The sequence below is a fragment of the Salmo salar genome, chromosome ssa09 (assembly GCF_905237065.1).
Source record: "Salmo salar chromosome ssa09, Ssal_v3.1, whole genome shotgun sequence".
NCBI lineage: Eukaryota > Metazoa > Chordata > Actinopteri > Salmoniformes > Salmonidae > Salmo > Salmo salar.
In genome coordinates, this window is record NC_059450.1 from 129492938 (window position 1) to 129516773 (window position 23836).

A 23836-nucleotide genomic window follows, 5' to 3' on the forward strand; every position below is an offset into this window, starting at 1 on the left:
CACTGAATTAAATTTTTTAATTTATTTTGAACATAAATAAGCCGCACATGTCTATAAGCCGCAGGTGCCTACCGGTACATTGAAACAAATTAACTTTACACAGGCTTTAACGAAACACGGCTTGTAACAAAAATAAATAGGCTTTAACGAAACATGGCTTGTAACAAAAATAAATAGGCTTTAACGAAACACGGCTTGTAACAAAAAATTAAACATTTGCAGTAAACAGTAGCCTACCAAGAAAGTCATTGCTCCAGACCAAGCTCCTGTGCAGCAGCTCTATTTCCTTTTCCAACAGCCAGATCAATCGCCTTCAACTTGAAAGCTGCATCATATGCATTTCTCCGTGTCTTTGCCATGATGAGGGTGACAAAATGACTACCGTAATCAGAATGATGGGAAGTTTGAGCGCGCTCGATTTAATCTAAACAGTAAACAAAAAAGTTGTTTGACCTTAACCCGTTCGGCAATTTCATTGGTCTAAAGAAAGCTTCATGCCGCCAAAAAACAGAGCACGTCACAGAATGTGTTTTTTAAATTTTTGTATATATATGAAAGCGGGAAAATCCATATATTAGCCGCGTCATTGTTTAAGCCGCGAGGTTCAAAGCCTGGGAAAAAAGTAGCGGCTTATAGTCCGGAAATTACGGTAGCTGCTGCCAAGGCAGCCGCTCCTCTTGCTCAGGTCCAAACAGATGAGTACATCACACAGTCACACCCTTAACACTGATGATAGAACATCACCATCACACAGATGCCCTCCCAAATGCATTTCCCAACATAAAAAAAAAATCCTACATAAAAAAGAAACATAGTTCCTTAAAAAACGATGTGAACATACTGATTCTGTACACTCTACTGTATTCTTGCATTCTTGCAGTAAAATAAAAACCTTTCCACCTCTATCTTTTTGTGAAAGCATCAGTCAAATGTCTTTTTAGTGTTCCTTAGTTTCTGAAGCCTAAGCAATGCCTCATTTATATGAGCCAATAACATAGAGAAATGTCAATGAGAAGATAGTGATTGAATATTCTACAAGATATCATTTGATGTAGTGTAGTTGCCTGAAGCTAGGAAAATAATTAAATGTTAGTGATTAATGGACTCAATGACTAACATCTTAGAGAGGAATATTCAAAAAAGTACAAACATTATGTAAATAATTATATGAGGCTTGTGAATGTGTTTAAATGAGCTTGCTATAGTTTCAATGAATATGCATAGCTCACCAATAATCCAACGCTTAAAACTTTTTAATAATTAATACATTTACTAACTACTGATCTTATTCTTCATTTCCTTTGTTCTCACTAAACCCAAATGAAAAGAACATGATCCTTCTCAAATGTTTTTCTTACACAGCCAGAATTTCTATGCTTTCCTTTCAGAATAGATATTATAGAGACAAATACTGTACACACATAGACAAATCCAACAAAACAATGGTAAAAAAAAGCAGAAACAAACACATCCCTTCATCCCGGAGTCTCCTTGGGATTCATGAAGCCCTTTCTTAGACACACCCTTAGAAACAGGTGTAGAATAACGTTTTTGTTGTTACATAAATAGTCCTTGTCCCATCCATCATCCCATCACACATAGTCTTTTCTCTGGAACCCGGGCCCACCTGGGGCAGAGCCTGGGGCAGAGTATGCCATCTGTGAGGGGTTGTACTCCCGAGGGGGACAGGAGTAGCAGAGGAGACTTCCCCCGAGGATCATAAGGGCTGAGGCCCCCCAGCCAATGTAGAGCGCTGCCCCTAGCTCTCTGCGCTGTGCATCAGTCAGCAGCGGGTTGTAAAAGTCCCTGATGATAGTGTTGGCCGACCAGGACACTGGGATAAGCTGCATGACTCCTGACACGATGAAGAACACCCCAGAGATTATCATGACTTTAGCTTTGGATGCCTCGTCCTCGATGCAGTTGGTGCACTTGGCGCCGGTGATGGCAATGAGCACGGCCAGGATGGCCAGGAGGATGGAGATGACCGTGAGGGCCCTGGCGGCCTGGAGGTCCTGGGAGAGAGCCAGCATGGAGTCATAGACCTTACACTGCATCTGGCCTGTGCTCTGGACCACACAGGTCATCCACAGACCCTCCCAGATTATCTGAGCCGTGACAATGTTGCTGCCGATGAAGGCCGTTACTCGCCACATGGGCAGGGTGCAGGACACGATGGCAATGATCCATCCTAATACGCATAGAGCGATCCCCACTAACTCCAACCCTGCAGACATGGTGGTAATCCTGATGTTACTGGAGCTCCTTCGGTGTTCCGTTCAGTGCTCCGTGTTCCGTCACACCTGAGAGACCTGAGAGGATCTGACAGAGGATCTGTGAGAAAGAAAGAGACCAGACAGAGCCAGAGACAATAACACCAATTTATTTAATTTAGCCTGAGTACCTGTGAGTGTCTGATGTGTGATGTTCTGGTATCCTTTATATCCCAGATCAGCTGAAGGGAGGAGCCCTGGAAGGTAAAAAAAAAAATGCTTATCTGTGACATCACAGTGTGGGATTAAAAGTAGAAAACCAATAGTGACTTTCAAAACCTGCAAGGAGTTACTAGCCAGAGGGAGGGTATTATCTTGCTCCCCACATCACTGCGAATCTCATAGTGTTTGAAAATCACTGTTTTCAAAATGTTTTAACTTTTGATGATGTCATTGGGTAGAACCGTTTAACCTTTGAAATAAATGCACAGTTTTTACATAATGTGCTGGACATAATGAAAATGAGGTTGAAGAGTGGTGGAATTGCTCTTTACTCATTAATAGATTAGCCCTAATCTTGTCTCCTCAGAGCAATCACTCTCTCACAACATTATTTGAAGCAGCTTGTAAAAGAAGAATGCCTGACCTCAGTTCCTTTGCAATAAGCTATCTTGTTCACTCTATTTGATGTGGTCTAATGGCCATGTCTGTCTGTCACTGACTCCAGTGCCCTTGAATTCCTTACAACTGGAGTGTCTCTCCTAATTATGCCCCAGAAACTGGGATAATAGTCTTTCCCCCCAACATTTCATGACCCAGTGTTGATAACTCACTCTGACCTCCCTCGTGCTATGAAATGGACCCATTGTTCTGGGGGCCATTTTGGAATGGCTGAATAGTGGGGGGCTGACAAAGCAAGGCTTCTTGTTATCTAAGGGCCAACAGATATGAGAGTCAGCCAGGTAGATAGCAGCTATGAAAGACAATCCAACTCAACACATCTTTACCATAGATACCCAAGGATCAGTGAAGAAAAATGCCTGTTATATCCTGATCTGGGCAGAATGAATGACACAGAGGCAGTTAGCCTTAGCCTACGTCTTTTTTTGGCAGCAGATTCAAACATATTTTTCTTGTAAACTGCATAGCTAGTACCACAGGACTTAGTGGCACTTCTCATGTAGCAAAGCACTTACTAATGTTAATGAAATGTACTGTATAAAGTAACATATAGCAACAATGTATTTTTCTGTCATCGTATTAAAATATTTGAAGAAAAAAATGCAAGTATTATGAAACAGTTTTTATTGTGAAATTGACACACTTTAAACATCAAAATACTTTATATTTCACACTTAACGAAAGATGCTAAACTGTCAGTATTTGGCACATTGTTATCCAACATATTCACAACATAATCTGTTATTAATTCAGTCTATAGAATATAAAATCTAACAATGCCGATGGTTTTAATTAAACTCCTTTCAAATATTAAGATTCCAAAACAATATTTACAACACCTATGTTTGTTTTAAATAGGCATACAGTATGAAATACAAGTACATCAAGTCCAGTTTGGTGTTGTTCCTCTTCAACAGAGCACCATCAAAAATGATCCACTAAAAAGCTGTATTTTCTTCATGTCAAAACATATAACAAAATAGTTTCAGTAGAAATCACCCCCATTTGATATGTTCTAGAATTCAAAGTTGGTATCAGATATCCTTCATCCACTGTGGGAAAAACGTGAGCAGAAAGCAGCTTCTGCCAGATACCCAGGTCAGTTCAAACATAGTCTCTTTTGTCATAGCTGCTGGGGGCCACAGACCTGGTTGGGGAGTACACCATCCGCGAGGGCGGCCCTGCATACCTCTTCTCAGGCTGTGGGGGGCAACTACAGCACAGGATGCACCCCCCGATGAGGAGAAATGCGGCTGCTGCCCAGCCCAGGTAGAGAGCCACTCCAATCTCCCTTTTCTGAGCCTCAGGAGTGATAGGACTATAGAAATCCATGATGATGCTGTTGGCTGACCAGGACACAGGGATCAGCTGGGTCAGGGATGCTACGATGAAGGCCACCCCCGCTGCGATCATCACCTGGGCTTTGGCCGTCTCGTCCTCAACACAGTTGGTACACTTAGCCCCCACCACGGCCACCAGCACCCCCGTGATGCCCACAACTATAGAGATGATTGTGAGGGCTCGGGCTGCCTGCAGGTCAGAGCTGAGGGCTAGCATGGAGTCGTAGACCTTACACTGCATCTGGCCCGTGCTCTGCACCACACAGGTCATCCAGATGCCCTCCCAGATGGTCTGAGCTGTGATGATGTTGACCCCGATGAAAGCGGACACCCTCCACATGGGCAGGGCGCAGGACACGATGCTCAATATCCAACCCAGGACAGCCAGGATCACCCCCAAGATCTCTAGTCCCAACACAGCCATTTTGTTGTTTTACCGTCCTTTGTAAGCAAGTCTACATGTGTCTTCACTCTCTTAACTTTCTCAACTTCACACACAAAAGTGTTTCACTGTCTGGGTTCTGCTTTGGAATTCTCAGAGCTATCTTTATAGCACTCCACCAACAGAAGGTAGAGTCTCATGGGGATTGGCCAAGGAGGTTTTCAAATGTTTTTTCTTTTCAACAACCCCCATGTGAACGGCTTGGCTGCACAGATTAATGATTGAACGGTTGGGCCATGGTTGTTCCCCCGCTGTTTGGGCTGAGGGGGAAGGTCAATAAATGGCCAAAGTACCGATGCTAAATAGTTAAAGGATAACGAACAGGTTAAGAATAGACAAGTTAATAATTACAAGTGGAGGAATTGGGAATAACATTAACTAATGTGTTCGTTCAACAGGTGTCTACCAGTTTACAAATATTTAGCTCTCTATGGAGCATTAACCTCTGTGACTTACTGCTAACCCTGAGAGAGAGCTGCCTAGGAACTGTGGTAGCCTATTGTATACAAGCACTATTGGCTAGTTTCCAACCCAAATACCCTGATGAAGTCATAAGCTGAATTGCATTGGTTTTAATAATCAATATATTTTAAAACAAACTTCCATTGACCTATAGAAAAAGTTGCTTAATATTGTTTAATCTGGTTTCCAACCCCAGCAGCAGGGCTCTTTCTTGGATCCTTTTCTTTCTAAATGAAATGACTTGGGGCAGGAGCCAATGAATGCTCTCTCTGGTACCAGATAACATCATTTTTGGAGATGACGTTGCACAATGAATGAATGCAAATCTGCATGTGCTCATTGTTTCCCACTGCCATGATTCAGGAAACAGACAAGCCTGAATTTCATAGTAAATTATATCTGGTTTCTGACTGCCATTGAAGATTGATGACAAAAAGTGAGAATCCGTTATCTTTTGTCTTTTTGATTGGCTGACAGATTTAGGGATCAAAGTTAGACAAGTTTCTATCAGCATAGGAAGTTCCACACACAGGCACTTGACTTGGTTAAAGACGAGTACTTATACTCCACAAGTGAACAGATTGACTGTCACAATACAGCTATTGGAGGCTATGTTTGTTTGTACGACACTCAAACTTCCCTAGGAAGTACTTTAAGTCTATGCTATAAGACTGTCTTAAAAGTATTTTCCCTTATCTTGTTCTTAGACTACAATGTAAATAAAGCCATTGTCTTATCTTTAATAAATGGGAGCATTGTGAAAGAAATTGGTTCACCCCATGATTACAGTGTGGGTTACCTACTTCCCCTCCTTATCAAAATGGCTGCTTTTTGTCGGGCTCAGTTTCACTCTCCCAAATGGAACAAAAGGGACAATGTTGCTGCTCACGTTTGCATTGAAATCATAAACCGTATTGTGCGGGGTAGAGGTGCTCGGTTTTCTAGATTTCGGGTGATATGGACCTGCAGGCATTCCTGCCCAATATTTTGGTCTATTTCTTTAGACCCTGTGTCTTTGATGGGATGTCCTGTCCTGTCCTGTTTCAGTGTTCTGTTGGTAGCCTGACCAGATTAAGCCAGATTTGTCCTTAAATGTAGGCAAGACTACCTCTCCTCACTCACATAACATTCCTGTGGTGACATCCTCTGCGATAAGACCTTACTTTCAGATGGGAATTGCCCTGCTATAAGCCAATTAAGCAAAGAAAAAGAAGTTGCTTGTATACAAACATTAGTTAGCGCAATGCATGATTTCCTCACATTATGAAATCAAGAGTGAACTTATCTTAATTTTGTATCATCATTTGCAGTCATGTGCAAGAAAATTCTGAGTGGGCAAAAATGACTTAAGGTTAAATGGAAATGTTATTTTTATTTTTTTTAAACTAAATAAAAATTTTCATGATCTACATCGTCATCATTGAGTAACATTCATGTGAAATTTAGTACAAAAACTATTTCCGAACAGCAAAACATGAATAAGATATTTCTCTAATCCTACCATCTACATTTACTTGAATCGTCTATAAATGCATGTCTCCAACTCTACAGAAATCATATATGTAAAACACAATCTAGCATTAATCGCCAATCGTTCATACTGCATTTATTCTTCACTAACCCTATAGTGTGCAGTCAGGAAAGGGGGTTCACTAACACTAGCTTTCCCCTTAGTCCCATCAGTCTCAAGGGGCTGTCTCTATACAAAAGCCATTGAACACACTCTCTCTCACACATAGTCCCTCCTCACATATCCATTGACAGACATGGGGTATTTGACCGCAGAGTAGTTCACCACACTGTTGGGTCCAGACCCAGCCCTGCTAACACCCTGGGGTGCTTTCAGGGGGCAGGAGCAGCAGAGCAGAGCTCCCCCTAGGAGAAGCAGACAGGAGGCAGCCCATCCAAAATACAGTGAGTTCCCAAACTCCCTCTTCCCCGTCTCCTCCAGCATCGGGTCATAGAAATCCAAGACGATGGTGTTAGCCGTCCACGATACGGCCGTCAGCAGCAACAGCCCCGCCACGATGAAGGACACCCCGGCCCCCAGCACCATGCGAGGCTTGCTGCCTGTGTCTGAGCTGCAGTTGGTGCACTTGGCCCCGGCTACAGACAGGCCGATGCCCATGATGCACAGCACCATAGAGACAATGACCAGGGCACGGGCCGCCTGTAGGTCCACAGGGAGTCCAAGCATGGAGTCGTGGACTTTGCAGTGCATCTGGCCCGTGCTCTGGACAGAACAGTTCATCCACAGGCCCTCCCAGATCACTTGAGAGATGACGATGTTCTGGCCAATGTAGGCGGCTACTCTCCACATTGGCAGGCCACAGGCCACCATGACCCCTAGCCAGCCTGACACACAAAGGATCATACCCAGGATCTCCAGGCCGGCCGAGGCCATCTCTGGAACTAGTCTCTCCCTGTCCCTAGGTGCTCTGGTCCTGGTCTGTGGCTGTTGTCTCTCTTTGTCCTTGGTGCTTTGATCTGGGGCAGTGGTCTGAAAAAAAAATGTCTGTCCCTGATTCTGGGCTGTCGTAGTCTCCCCTTGTCCCTTGGTTCTGGGCTGTTGTCTCTCTCGGTCCCTTGGTTCTCTGGGCTGGTGTTGGGCTGCAGCAGTCACTCCCTATCCCTAGGTCTCTCAGGTCTGGTCTGGATAGAAGGTGCTCTGTGTCTCAGAGCACAGCCCTCTAAAGACGATATCAGATCTCCTTGGCTCAGAATGCCCTGGATAATACTTTAGTCAGTATGGAGAGAGGGGGAAAGAGAAAAGGAGTGGGATAAACCGATTATTTCTTTCTTTATACTGCTAAGAAGACTGTAAGGTGGAGTCAGTTTACATTCAAATAACACCAAACGCTGAATCACCGTCTCTGCAAATGAGAGAAAATGACAGGCTTTGTTCAGTCAGTTAGACAGACACATTATACCTCTTGGGAAAAACTGCTCTATTCAGAACAGGCCTGGCACTGAACATGTGTCTCTCTCCGCCTGTTTTGTTCAATAAAGTTTGTCTTAAACCATAAAAAAACATGTCACCTGAACAGGAAAAACTCTAGTAGCCCTATCACCGTTTGCCCTTATTTGTTAGCATGCTCACTCAAGTTGTAATGGATGTTCTCTGGATGTAAATAAAATGATAAAGCGTGGCTCTGTAGACTTCACTTATCAGACAAACAACTGTCCTGTCCTGGTAGGGTTGGCTGGGTTGGCTGGGCAGCTCTATGTGATCTATAGCCCATTATAGGCCCTTGTCTCACTAACAGGGGTCATCATTGGGGTCATAGCTCAAAACAGGGGTCACTGCTTTCTCATACCGCCCACCTGATAGTGAAATCAACACCTAACACATACCATCTCACTTGGATGATCTCCACTACAGGTTGTTGGAAGGCTAGAAAATTATCATCACTGAATCATCACCGAATGTCCCTGGATTACCAAATACCTTATGAAATCTCTGTTTTTTTGTGAGATGCAGAATGTCCTTTTCAGATCAGAACGGGGAGATTGCAGCCAGAGTTGTTTATGGGTGTGTATAATGTTTTTGCAGCCAGAGGGAGCAACGTGAAGTACTGGTACAGTTAAACTGTACTGAACATTATCATCCTGTGAGTGTCTTACTGAATAGCTGTCTGTCTGTCTGTCTGTCTGTCTGTCTGTCTGTCTGTCTGTCTGTCTGTCTGTCTGTCTGTCTGTCTGTCTGTCTGTCTGTCTGTCTGTCTGTCTGTCTGTCTGTCTGTCGAAATGGTCCAAAGAGGATCTGGTTTACACCAGATCTCAGGTTGACCCTACTGCTGTTTTGCCTCCAGCACATTGTATTAAGCTCATTAAATGTGGTGTTAAATGCAAACTACAAAAATAACTTAAAAAGTGTCAACTAAACATTCAAAGATCTCAGTGGTTACTTCCTAATACGAAGGGGAACTGAGGAGTAAAAAGAGACGATTGATCTCTGTTTACTGAAGACTTCAGTGCTGTGTGAGGATAAGCATCAATAACACAAGCCTTGTCATGAAAACTGAAGCTACGATTAAGTTCAACATAATTATGTGTATATATTAGCTCCTGTTACCGTAGTTACTATAAAATTCGCAAACAAAATATGTGTGAGCAGCTTTGTGACTCAAAATGAATCAAAAATGCATAGTTTCGTTGTTGCAAAATGCCTATTTTCCTAACAATTGGCAGCAGCCTTGTACCAGTCTGTGGTAGCGTTAGCGTTTTTTTTTGTTTTTTATATATATATTTTTTTTTTTTTTTTTCCCCAAGATGGCGTAGCAGTTCAGACGTCCTCTACCCTCCTCTTGTCGTGTCCCGTGTATATATATATTTACATATTTTTTCTTCACTTATCTTTTTATATATATATATTTTTTTTAATTCTAAAAACTCAACCTCAAAGCACTCTCCTGCAACCCGCCTCACCAATTTAAAAAAGAAAGTATTATTTACCTCATCTGAATTCCACAACAGAAGCTAGCAAGAGGTTAGCCATTTTCACTGGCTAACGTTGAAGTTCAGCTAGCCACGGTTAGCTGTCCTCAGCTATCCATTAGCTCGAAAAGCTATCGCCAGTTTTTGTACAGCGCGACTCAGACCAGAGCATACCGGACCTATTCTCTCTCCTTTCCCCGATTTCTACCGCAGGCTCTGGACATTTACACCTGGATCTTGCAGCTAACTAGCTGCTACCTGAGTGACTATTGGCAACGTCGGTCACGGAATTAACACACATTATTACGGAGCTAGCCAGCTGAAGAGTTCCGTCAGCCACTCCTGGGCTGTTCCTGAGCTAGCCAGCTGAAGTGTCTCCTGGGCTACAACTCACCTATCCTGACCCGTTTTACTGCCGATGCGGAGCCCCATCGGGTCTTCACGACTGGACCACCGACGTTATCTGCCCGAGGGAGTTATCCAACTGGCCCCTCCGTCGCGACGTAACCTGATCGCCCATCTGCGGCCCGCTAATCGTTAGCTGTCTTTTCGGCTGCGATCTGAATAGGTCTATCGGACACTTTTCTTGGGCCACTATAACTAACTATTTTGCCAACTTGGACTGGTCCCCCCTTCCACACGGAACCCCACTAACCCACAGACGGAAACGCACGAGGTGGCTAAAAACAAGACCTCCCTCCCATCTTCCACCAGCTTGCTACCTATGGCCCGGCTAGCTGTCTGAATCTCACTGGACCCTTTGATCTCTCGGCTAAGCATGCCTCTCCTTAATGTCAATATGCCTTCTCCATTGCTGTTCTGGTTAGTGTTTATTGGCTTATTTCACTGTAGAGCCTCTAGCCCTGCTCATTATACCTTATCCAACCTCTCAGTTCCTCCACCCACACATGCTATGACATCTTCTGGTTTCAATGATGTTTCTAGAGACAATATCTCTCTCATAATCACTAAATGACTAGGTTTACCTCCTCTGTACTCACATCCCACCATACCTTTGTCTGTACATTATACCTTGAAGCTATTTTATCGCCCCCAGAAACCTGCTCCTTTTTCTCTCTATTCTGGACGTCACAGACGACCAATTCTTATAGCTTTTAGCCGTACCCTCATACTTATTCTTCTCTGCTCCTCTGGGGATGTAGAGGTGAATCCAGGCCCTGCAGTGCCTGGCTCCACTCCTACTCCCCAGGCGCTCTCTTTGATGACTTCTGTAACCGTAATAACCTTGGTTTCATGCATGTTAACATTAGAAGCCTCCTCCCTAAGTTTGTTTTATTCACTGCTTTAGCACACTCTGCCAACCCGGATGTCCTAGCTGTGTCTGAATCTTGGCTGAGGAAGTCCACCAAAAACTCTGAAATCTTCATCCCTAACTACAACGTTTTCAGACAAGATAGAACGACCAAAGGGGGCGGTGTTGCAATCTACTGCAGAGATAGCCTGCAGAGTTCTGTCCTGCTATCCAGGTCTGTACCCAAACAATTTGAACTTCTACTTTTAAAAATCCACCTCTCCAAAAACAAGTCTCTCACCGTTGCCGCCTGCTATAGACCCCCCTCGGCCCCTAGTTGTGCTCTGGACACCATATGTGAACTGATTGCCCCCATCTATCTTCAGAGCTCGTGCTACTAGGTGACCTAAACTGGGACATGCTTAACACCCCAGCCATCCTACAATCCAAGCTTGATGCCCTCAATCTCACACAAATTATTAATGAACCCACCAGGTACAACCCCAAAGCCGCAAACACTGGCACCCTCATAGATATCATCCTAACCAACGTGCCCTCTAAATACACCTCTGCTCTTTTCAACCAAGATCTCAGCGATCACTGCCTCATTGCCTGCACCGTAATGGGTCAGCGGTCAAACGACCTCCACTCATCACTGTCAAACGCTCCCTGAAACATTTCAACGAGCAAGCCTTTGTAATCGACCTGGCCCTGGTATCCTGGAAGGATATTGACCTCATCCCGTCAGTAGAGGATGCCTGGTTATTTTTTTTAAATGCCTTCCTCTCCATCTTAAATAAGCATGCCCCTTTCAAGAAATTTAGAACCAGGAACAGATATAGCCCTTGGTTCTCCCCAGACCTGACTGCCCTTAACCAATACAAAAATATCCTGTGGCGTTCTGCATTAGCATCAAACTGCCCCCGCGATATGCAACTTTTTAGGGAAGTTAGAAACCAATACACACAGGCAGTTAGAAACGCCAAGGCTAGCTTTTTCAAACAGAAATTCGCTTCGTGCAACTCCAACTCTAAAAAGTTTTGGGACATTGTAAAGTCCATGGAGAATAAGAACACCTCCTCCCAACTGCCCACTGCACTGAGGATAGGAAACTCTGTCACCACCGATAAGCCCACTATAATTGAGAATTTCAACAAGCATTTTTCTACGGCTGGCCATGCTTTCCACCTAACTACCCCTACTGCATTCAACAGCACTGCACCCCCCACAGCTACTCGCCCAAGCCTCCCCCATTTCTCCTTCTCCCAAATCCATTCAGCTGATGTTCTGAAAGAGCTGCAAAATCTGGACCCCTACAAATCAGCTGGGCTTGACAATCTGGACCCTTTCTTTCTAAAATTATCTGCCGAAATTATTGCAACCCCTATTACTAGCCTGTTCAACCTCTCTTTCGTGTCGTCTGAGATTCCCATAGATTGGAAAGCAGCTGCTGTCATCCCCCTCTTCAAAGGAGGTGACACTCTTGACCCAAATTGCTACAGACCTATATCCATCCTACCCTGCCTTTCTAAGGTCTTCGAAAGCCAAGTTAACAAACAGATTACCGACCATTTCGAATCCCACCGCACCCTCTCCGCTATGCAATCTGGTTTCAGAGCTGGTCATGGGTGCACCTCAGCCACGCTCAAGGTCCTAAACGACATCGTAACCGCCATCGATAAGAAACAATACTGTGCTGCCGTATTCATTGACCTGGCCAAAGCTTTTGACTCTGTTAATCACCACATCCTCATCGGCAGACTCAGTAGCCTTGGTTTCTCAAACGATTGCGTCGCCTGGTTCACCAACTACTTCTCTGACAGAGTTCAGTGTGTCAAATCGGAGGGCCTACTGTCTGGACCTCTGGCAGTCTCTATGGGGGTACCACAGGGTTCAATTCTTGGGCCAACTCTTTTCTCTGTATACATAAATGATGTCGCTCTTGCTGCTGGTGAATCTCTGATCCACCTCTACGCAGACGACACCATTCTGTACACTTCTGGCCCTTCTTTGGACACTGTGTTAACAACCCTCCAGACGAGCTTCAATGCCATTCAACTCTCCTTCCGTGGTCTCCAACTGCTCCTAAACACAAGTAAAACTAAATGCATGCTCTTCAACCGATCGCTGCCTGCACCTGCCCGCCTGTCCAGCATCACTTCTCTGGACGGTTCTAACTTAGAATTTGTGGACAACTACAAATACCTAGGTGTCTGGTTAGACTGTAAACTCTCCTTCCAGACTCACATCAATCATCTCCAATCCAAAGTGAAATCTCGAATTGGCTTCCTATTTCGCAACAAAGCATCCTTCACTCATGCTGCCAAACATACCCTCGTAAAACTGACCATCCTACCAATCCTCGACTTCGGCGATGTCATTTACAAAATAGCTTCCAATACCCTACTCAACAAGCTGGATGCAGTCTATCACAGTGCCATCCGTTTTGTCACCAAAGCCCCATATACTACCCACCACTGCGACCTGTACGCTCTCGTTGGCTGGCCTTCGGTTCATAATCGTCGCCAAACACATTGGCTCCAGGTCATCTACAAGACCCTGCTAGGTAAAGTCCCCCCTTATCTCCGCTCACTGGTCACCATAGCAGCACCCACCTGTAGCACGCGCTCCAGCAGGTATATCTCTCTGGTCACCCCTAAAGCCAACTCCTCCTTTGGTCGTCTCTCCTTCCAGTTCTCTGCTGCCAATGACTGGAACGAACTACAAAAATCTCTGAAACTGGAAACACTTATCTCCCTCACTAGCTTTAAGCACCAGTTGTCTGAGCAGCTCACAGATCACTGCACCTGTACATAGCCCATCTATAATTTAGCCCAAACTACTACCTCTTCCCCTACTGTATTTATTTATTTTATTTATTTTGCTCCTTTGCACCATATTATTTATATTTTATCTCTGAACTTTCTTCAAACTACAAATCTACCATTCCAGTGTTTTTCTTGCTATACTTTATTTACTTTGCCACCATGGCATTTTTTTGCCTTTACCTCCCTTATCTCACATCATTTGCTCACATTGTATATAATCTTATTTTTTTTTTATTTTTTTCTACTGCATCATTGATTGTATGTTGTTTTACTCCATGTGTAACTCTGTGTTTTTGTATGTTGTCGAACTGCTTTGCTTTATCTTGGCCAGGTCGCAATTGTAAATGAGAACTTGTTCTCAACTTGCCTACCTGGTTAAATAAAGGTGAAATAAATAAAATAAAATAAATAAATAAATAAAGTTAGGGAGACTGGCTATAATCCTAGACTCATATTACAATACAACAAAAACTTGTCCAGGAACACCTAGAGAAGGCTCCCCACAGACAGAACACCTCCTGGAAACTGGTCTAACCTGCTCCCGTTCCCATGGCAGGTGAATAGCTGGGGAAGTGTTTGTGCTTGTTCCCTTTCCAGTGAGAACTCTTACCAAATACCTGCTTCAAACCTGATGACTCCCTAAATTATACCAATAGTAAACATTTCATTTCCACATAAATAAATGTGTTGGTCAGTCGCACCTAAATGGTCAGAAATTAACTTGTATCCTAGAGTACAGTCCTTCATAGTCAACAGTTAAATTCCTCCACCACATGGTGTCTCCTTCAGTTGCAGTCTGTTAGGATGGGTTGCACCAACATGGATTAACTCCTAAACTGGGTTAAATCAAGGTTTATCTATTAAATCTTGTTAAACCAACATGGTTAAATTAATCTAGGATTAGAGCTAATCTAGATTTTGTAAATCTAGTTTTAGAATTAATCGGAGATGAATTGCACCACTTAATTTTAAATCTGGATCAGTAAAACTATGATTAACGTTTTTAAACTATGATTAGTGACATGTTACACCAATATATGAGGTATTTCGGGAGTTGAAACGAAGTAGCTAGCCTACTTGACAAATGAGGCCACAAAGTTGATGTTCCTTATAAAATAATAACTATGTAGCACTGCTGCAACTCCATCGTAAAGGTTCTCATGGGTTGGCCACCAGGATTGGGAATAGGAATGTGTGTACAGTCTATTGCCCCTAGTACACCTGGGAAAATCTAGCTCTTCTGTAAAATCAAGCTGCTGTTTCCTCTGTAGGATTGAACCTTATGTACTGATTCTTCAGAGGGGCAATAGCACTGGACCCGGACTACAATCCTGCAGACGGTTGACTTGTGGAGTCCAATAAGATCGCCATCCACCATCTGGAGCTGAAGTAGTTAGGGTTCAGCCGTGTTCCCATCACGCCCATGCTTAATGGTTGGCCCAGCCTTTCTTTCCAGTTGCATTACAGAGTCCTTGGAGAAGCGCTATCTCCTTGAAAACTGATCACTATCATAAAACTCAATAGGATTCAACCTGTCTCTAATTATTCTCAGAGGAACTCTGTCATTTTGGTCTCTGCGCAATAGATATGCTTCCATTTTATCAGTTATGCAACCTCAAGTGGCAGTTTAGAATTAATTTCCAATCTAAATGTATCTTATTTTTTTTTAAATTGAGCAACAGACTTAAAAGTAATCTAGGTTTAAAATGAAAACTAAACTTAGATTAGAGGAAGGATTTAATTTAACTAGGATTAATTTAAAACTAGGTTAAACATTTGGTGCAACAAGATTAATAGATAAACCTTGATTTAACCCAGTTTAGGAGTTAATCCATGTTGGTGCAACCCACCCTAACAGACTGCAACTGAAGGAGACACCATGTGGTGGAGGAAGTTAACTGTTGACTATGAAGGACTGTACTCTAGGATACAAGTTATTTTCTGACCATTTAGGTGCGACTGACCAACAACACATTTATTTATGTGGAAATTAAATGTTTACTATTGGTATAATTTAGGGAGTCATCAGGTTTGAAGCAGGTATTTGGTAAGAGTTCTCCCTGGAAAGGGAACAAGCACAAACACTTTCCCAGCTGTTCACCTGCCATGGGAACGGGAGCAGGTTAGACCAGTTTCCAGGGTTACAGGTGCCTGGCTAGCTCGTCACTACCTCCTGCCCATGTATAAATACACTAAACTATACACACCAGGCTGCCTTACATTAATAACTAACAATTATAAACTGGATGGTTCGAGCCCTGAATGCTGATTGGCTGACAGCCGTGGTATATCAGACTGTATACCATGTGTATGACAAAACATTTATTTTTACTGCTCTAATTACATTGGTGACCAGTTTATAATAGCAATAAGGCACCTAGGGGGTTTGTGATATATGGCCAATATACCACAGCTAAGGGCTGTGTCCAGGCACTCCGCGTTGCATCGTGCTTAAGAACAGCTCTTAGCCGTGGTATATTGGCCATGTACCACACCTCTTCAGGCCTTATTGCTTAAGTAGAGACTCGCTTCTGGAAACAGGTAACTACGAAGGGGAGGGGGGCGGCAGGGTAGCCTAGTGGCTAGAGCGTTGGACTAGCAACCAAAAGGTTGCAAGTTCAAATCCCCGAGCTGACAAGATACAAATCTGTCGTTCTGCCCCTGAACAAGGCAGTTAACCCACTGTTCCTAGGCTGTCATTGAAAATAAGAATTTGTTCTTAACTGACTTGCCTAGTTAAATAAAGGTAAAAAATAAAAAAGGGATGGAGAAAAAAGGGTTCTTTGGCTGTCCCGATAGGAGAATCCTTTTTGGTTCCAGGTAGAACTCTTTTGGGTTCCAAGTAGAACCCTCTGTGGAAAGGGTTCTTCAAAGGGTTCTCCTATGGGGACAGCCGAAGAGTGTAGGAAGGGAAATTCTTCAATTTTAAACTAAAAAATGTCTTCTAGTATCTGAAATAATGAAACAACATAGATGAAAAACTATAAGTAACCAAAAGTAAACAGAGAGAGAACTTTGGGAGAAATGTTTTTCTCTGACATTCCTGTACTCTAGTACATTCACAGTTAAGGTAAGGTTCCAGAAAATAAATAACAGAAAATCCCTGGAGGCAGAATTCCTCTCTCTCCCTGTCACTCCCTACCTATTGCACAATCCAGGCTGTAACTGTTGGTGTCTCTGATGCCACAACACACTATGGCACATCTCTCAGCATTAAAAAAAATGAAAAAAGTGATCACTGCCTCTAAATTGATCCCTTATTAAAAAATATGAAATTACAGGGGGATACATTCAGCATGTGAGTTTAAAGGAACTTGTGAGTTGACTGTGTCTGGAGGATAGTCACCTAAATCTTCTGAGGATGGTAAAGATTCTCATGATAAGAAATAAAGTATTATATCAACTCTTATTACACCTGAATCCCCTTTGATTTAATTTACATGTCATGATGCATGTTATGCTCTGTTAATCCAGAACCACATGAGTCATTGAATGTCCTGTGGTTGCTAGGTAACGTGAGATCTTTGTTGCATGCTTGGATAACCCACTGAAACTGTGACTCCCTCCCCTTGAGCATGACTCTTGGGCACGGAATAATACATCACAGATCACACACAACAACCTACCGCTAACTCCTGCCCAACCACCCACACAGATACACACACAGATATCCGTATTTGTAGGGGAAAATCACACGTCCCAGTTTCATCAACCATTATGCTGATACCAAATACAAATTCTCCCATAGTAGCATCAGGGGGGGTACAACATGCCTTCTAAATTTTAGTTCACACCCACAACAACAACAATATCTGAAAATAGTACTATTGAGCCTCTATATAAGCTAATTCACACTTTTAAGAATTATAAAATGTGTCGTTGGGTGATACCACCTAGTATTATATAAAAGAAGCCTTGATCTCTGAATCACTCATTCAAAAAGGTACAGTAACGATGTTTGACTATCCAACCCAAGGAGTTATAGTTCTATGAGCACTACACATAGGTTGTGTTTACACAGGAGCAGCCGAAGTCTGATCTTTTTATAATTGGTCTTTTGACCAATCAGATCAGTTCTGAAAAATATCTGATGTGAAAAGATCTGATGTGATTGGTCAAAATACCAATTAGTGGAACAAAATATCAGAATTGGGCGGCCTGTGTAAACACAGCCATAGTGACCCAGCCAGTTTACTCGGTTGTACTTTTATAATCCAAAGCCAGCATCCGTTAGAGTGTGTGAGGCCCAGGTATGAGGTCCCGGCCTGCCCTCTGTTCCTGTTGACACTTGTAATGTATTACCCCGCCCCCAAGACTTACTCACAGGTGGATTGAACTACCTGTAATGTGAAATAACTTAGCTTTAGTGCCAAACTGTTTCATTCACAGTGGAAATGTTCTACTTAATCTGTGACATCACTGTAAAATCAACTGGAATTTAGCTCAAAAACTATTTTCACATGCCAAAATGAGTTTAATTTCAAGCACCTTTTTTGGCATTTTCTGTGGTGTGAAAAGTACTAAAGGTACAGGTTAGACCAGGGATGTTAAATTCCAGTTCTGGAGGGCCGAAATAGTTCTGTTTTGGTAGTTAATTGCTCTTACCTGGTGTCCCAGGTCTTAACTAGTCTCTTATTAGAAGGAGAGGATGAAAACCAGAAGTGTTTTGGCCATCCAGGACCGACATTGAACAACCCTGGTTTAGACAAGAGTAGTAGTTGTTTTTGTGTCTTTGTGACCAACGTCATGTGATCCTGGGAGTAGTGTGTGCCCTTTATTTTAACTGCATGTGTCTCAACAAGCCTTTCATTTGTCACGCCCAGAACAACAATAAAAATCTCTGGAAATACTACTATTCGGTTTCAGCTGCCTCGTTATTAGGAGTTCCACAACAATGAGATAAATTTTTTTATTTTATTTATTTCACCTTTATTTAACCAGGTAGGCTAGTTGAGAACAAGTTCTCATTTGCAACTGCGACCTGGCCAAGATAAAGCGTAGCAATTCGACACATACAACAACACAGAGTTACACATGGAATGAACAAAACATACAGTCAATAATACAGTCGAACAAAAGAAAACAAAAAGTCTATATACAGTGAGTGCAAATGAGGTAAGTTAAGGCAATAAATAGGACATGGTGGCGAAGAAATTACAATATTGCAATTAAACACTGGAATGGTAGATGTGCAGAAGATGAATGTGCAAGTAGAGATACTGGGGTGCAAAGGAGCAAGATAAATAAATAAATAAATACAGTATGGGGATGAGGTAGGTAGATAGATGGGCTGTTTACAGATGGGCTATGTACAGATGCAGTGATCTGTGAGCTGCTCTGACAGCTGGTGCTTAAAGCTAGTGAGGGAGATATGAGTCTGCAGCTTCAGAGATTTTTGCAGTTCGTTCCAGTCATTGGCAGCAGAGAACTGGAAGGAAAGACGACCAAAGGAGGAATTGGCTTTGGGGGTGACCAGTGAGATATACCTGCTGGAGCGCGTGCTATGAGTGGGTGCTGCTATGGTGACCAGTGAGCTGAGATAAGGCGGGGCTTTACCTAGCAGAGACTTGTAGATGACCTGGAGCCAGTGGGTTTGGCGACGAGTATGAAGCGAGGGCCAACCAACGAGAACGTACAGGTCGCAATGGTGGGTAGTGTATGGGGCTTTGGTGACAAAACGGATGGCACTGTGATAGACTGCATCCAGTTTGTTGAGTAGAGTGTTGGAGGCTATTTTATAGATGACATCACCGAAGTCGAGGATCGGTAGGATTGTCAGTTTTACGAGGGTGTGTTTGGCAGCATGAGTGAAGGATGCTTTGTTGCGATATAGGAAGGCGATTCTAGATTTAATTTTGGATTGGAGATGCTTAAAACCTGTTAGGGCTAGGGGGCAGTATTGACACGGCTGGATAAAAAACATACCCGATTTAATCTGGTTACCACTCCTACCCAGTAACTAGAATATGCATATACTTATTACATATGGATAGAAAACACCCTAAAGTTTCTAAAACTGTTTGAATGGTGTCTGTGAGTATAACAGAACTCAAATGGCAGGTCAAAACCTGAGAGATTCCTTTACAGGAAGTGGCCTGTCTGACCATTTCTTGAACTTCTTTTCCATCTCTATCTTTTACTAAGGATCTCTGCTCTAACGTGACACTTCCCACGTCTTCCATAGGCTCTCAGAGCCCGGGAAAAAACAGAATGTCGTCATTCCAGCCCCAGGCTGAAACACATTATCGCCTTTCTCAAGTGGCCGATCAAGGGACTCTGGGCTTATGCGCGTGACCCGACCGCCCCCGCCTTTGTGATTTTTTCCTCTGTTTGCCGAAAAGGAGATTCCCTGTGGGAATATTATCGCTTTTCTACGAGAAAAATGGCGTAAAAATTGATTTTAAACAGCGGTTGACATGCTTCGAAGTACGGTAATGGAATATTTAGAATTTTATTGTCACGAATTGCGCCATGCGCGCGACACTTCTTTACCATTTCGGATAGTGTCTGGAACGCACGAACAAAATGCCGCTATTCGGATATAACGATGGATTATTTTGGACCAAACCAACATTTGTTATTGAAGTAGACGTCCTGGGAGTGCATTCTGACGAAGACAACAAAAGGTAATCAAACTTTTATAATAGTAAATATGATTATGGTGAGTGCTAAACTTGCCGGGTGTCTAAATAGCGAGCCCGTGATGCCTGGGCTATGTACTTAGAATATTGCAAAATGTGCTTTCACCAAAAAGCTATTTTAAAATCGGACATATCGAGTGCATAGAGGAGGTCTGTATCTATAATTCTTAAAATAATTGTTATGCTTTTTGTGAACGTTTATCGTGAGTAATTTAGTAAAATGTTAGCGAATTCCCCGGAAGTTTGCGGGGGGTATGCTAGTTCTGAACGTCACATGCTAATGTAAAAAGCTGTTTTTTGATATAAATATGAACTTGATTGAACAAAACATGCATGTATTGTATAACATAATGTCCTAGGGTTGTCATCTGATGAAGATCATCAAAGGTGAGTGCTGCATTTAGCTGTCTTCTGGGTTTTGGTGACATTATATGCTGGCTTGAAAAATGGGTGTCTGATTATTTCTGGCTTGGTACTCTGCTGACATAATCTAATGTTTTGCTTTCGTTGTAAAGCCTTTTTGAAATCGGACAGTGTGGTTAGATTAACGAGAGTCTTGTCTTTAAATAGCTGTAAAATAGTCATATGTTTGAGAAATTGAAGTAATAGGATTTTTAAGGTTTTGAAAATCGTGCCACAGGCTGAAAGTAGCTGTTACGCAAGCGTCCCACCTAGCCCATAGAGGTTAATGTGAGTCTGGAAGGAGAGTTTACAGTCTAACCAGACACCCAGGTATTTGTAGTTGTCCACGTATTCTAAGTCAGTGCTGTCCAGAGTAGTGATGCTGGACGGGCGAGCAGGTGCGGGCAGTGATCGATTGAATAGCATGTATTTAGTTTTACCTGCGTTTAAGAGCAGTTGGAGGCCACGGAAGGAGAATTGTATAGCATTGAAGCTTGTCTGGAGGTTACATTTACATTTTACATTTAAGTCATTTAGCAGACGCTCTTATCCAGAGCGACTTACAAATTGGTGCATTCACCTTATGATATCCAGTGGAACAACCACTTTACAATAGTGCATCTAAATCAGTTAGTTAACACAGTGTCCAAAGAGGGGCCAGAAGTATACAGAATGGTGTCGTCTGCGTAGAGGTGGATCAGAGAATCACCAGCAGCAAGAGCTACATCATTGATGTATACAGAGAAGAGTGTCGGCCCGAGAATTAAACCCTGTGGCACACCCATAGAGACTTCCAGAGGTCCGGACAACAGGCCCTCCGATTTGACACACTGAACTCTATCAGAGAAGTAGTTGGTAAACCAAGCGAGGCAATCATTTGAGAAACCAAGGCTGTCGTGTCTGCCAATAAGAATGTGGTGATTGACAGAGTCGAATGCCTTGGCCAGGTCGATGAATACGGTTACACAGTAATGTCTCCTATCGATGGCGGTTATGATGTCGTTTGGGACCTTGAGCGTGGCTGAGGTGCACCCATGACCAGCTTTGAAACCATATTGCATAGCGGAGAAGGTACGGTGGGATTCGAAATGGTCGGTAATCTGTTTGTTAACTTGGCTTTCGAAGACCTTAGAAAGACAGGGTAGGATAGATATAGGTCTGTAGCAGTTTGGGTCTAGAGTGTCACCCCCTTTGAAGAGGGGGATGACCGTGGCAGCTTTCCAATCTTTGGGAATCTCAGACGATACGAAGGAGAGGTTGAACAGGCTAGTAATAGGGCTTGCAACAATTTCGGCAGATAATTTTAGAAAGAGAGGGTCCAGATTGTCTAGCCCGGCTGATTTGTATGGGTCCAGATTTTGCAAGCTCTTTCAGGACATCAGCTATCTGGATTTGGGTGAAGGAGAAATGGTGGGGGCTTTGGCGGGTTGCTGTGGAGGGTGCCGGGCAGTTGACCGGGGTAGGGGTAGCCAGGTGGAAAGCATGGCCAGCTGTAGAGAAATGTTTATTGAAATTCTCAATTATCGTGGATTTATCGGTGGTAACAGTGTTTCCTAGCCTCAGAGCAGTGGGCAGCTGGGAGGAGGTGCTCTTATTCTCCATGGACTTTACAGTGTCCCAGAACTTTTTTGAGTTAGTACTACAGGATGCAAATTTCTGTTTGAAAAAGCTAGCCTTAGCTTTTCTAACTGCCTGTGTATATTTGTTCGTAACTTCCCTGAAAAGTTGCATATCACGGGGGCTATTCAATGCTAATGCAGAATGCCACAGGATGTTTTTGTGCTGGGCAAGGGCAGACAGGTCTGTAGTGAACCAAGGACTATATCTATTCCTAGTTCAATTTTTTTTGAGTGGGGCATGCTTATTTAAGATGGTGAGGAAGGCACTTTTAAAGAATAGCCAGGCATAATCTACTGACGGGATGAGGTCAATGTCATTCCAGGATACCCTGGCCAGGTGGATTAGAGAAGCCTGCTCGCAGAAGTGTTTTAGGGAGCGTTTGACAGTGATGAGGGGTGGTCGTTTGGTCGCAGACCCATTACGGATGCAGGCAGAGGCAGTGATCGCTGAGATCTTGATTGAAAACAGCAGAGGTGTATTTGGAGGGCGAGTTAGTTAGGATGACATCTATGAGGGTGCCCGTGTTTATGGATTTGGGGTTGTACCTGCTAGGTTCATTGATCATTTGTGTGAGATTGAGGGCATCAAGCTTAGATTGTAGGATGGCCGGGGTGTTAAGCATGTCCCAGTTTAGGTCACCTAGTAGCACGAGCTCAGAAGATAGATGGGGGGCAATCAATTCACATATGGTATCGAGGGCACAGCTGGGGGCAGAGGGAGGTCTATAGCAAGCGGCAACAGTGAGAGACTTTTTTTGCTCCATGCCAGGGTATCTTTAACGTGCTACCTGCCTGGGTAAAATAGAGGCATTGTTCCTAAAGGTAATTTTAGCTTGCTAACAGTGGCCTCTTTCATATATGGAAACAATCTGTATTCTCTCTCTCTCTCTCTCTCTCTCTCTCTCTTTCTCCCCCATTCTCTTTACGGTCCGACAATTGTGATCACCTTGGTGTTATTTGTGGCAGGTTGAAGACAGACCCGTCCACAGAACTAACCTGTCAAACTCCTTGTCCGTCAAAGCAGACACGTCCTCCAGGCAAACGGAAGAACGACAGTCTATAGCCCTCCAACCCCCAAGGACTGACATCACCTTGCAAGGTCAGCTTTCAAGTATTCTTTTTCTCTCTTGCCTCTTTACAAAATGGTGGATGAACTGAATGACTTGTCAGCTGTGAATCTATCAACTGCTCAGGTGACATAAAGAAAGATTTGATTGATACTTTAACAGACATGGCTAGAGGGGAGTTCTCTCTTGAGAATGAGTAGAGTAACAGGACAATCGTTCACTGACTCAATACGTTAGTCTTTATCAGACTGTACATTTATGTGCAATTGTAAGGTTCAAATTTGTGAAATAGCTTTAATGAAATGCAGTGGTGTAGTGCTATTTTTTTGGTGCGGGATCGCCCCCAAAATGTTTAATTACGTCATAATTTCTAAATCAACGTTTGTACCGACAGATGTAGCCTATTGAATATTATTATAGAATATGCTAAAATGCATCCTCCAAATGCAACG

General features: G+C 43.2%; 1 protein-coding gene and 1 non-coding gene across 2 annotated transcripts; both read right to left on the reverse strand.

Annotated features, from left to right (window-relative positions):
- Window positions 1-455: 455 nt before the first annotated feature.
- Window positions 456-2276, reverse strand: LOC106612825 (claudin-3-like). The gene has a single exon (XM_014214350.2). It carries the CDS (start codon window positions 2235-2237, stop codon window positions 1593-1595), a length of 645 nt encoding a protein of 214 aa, XP_014069825.1. The 5' UTR covers window positions 2238-2276; the 3' UTR covers window positions 456-1592.
- Window positions 2277-3501: 1225 nt separating this feature from the next.
- On the reverse strand, window positions 3502-7876 carry LOC106612823 (claudin-3). The gene is made up of 2 exons (XR_006771167.1): window positions 7067-7876; window positions 3502-4689 (listed from the first exon to the last, which is right to left on the reverse strand). It is a non-coding gene; the product is annotated as a claudin-3 (transcript).
- Between the last annotated feature and the right edge of the window lie 15960 nt (window positions 7877-23836).

Bases quoted from the DNA above. Each gene is read 5' to 3' on its own strand.
- LOC106612825 (XM_014214350.2), bottom strand. From the start codon at position 2,237: ATGTCTGCAGGGTTGGAGTTAGTGGGGATCGCTCTATGCGTATTAGGA.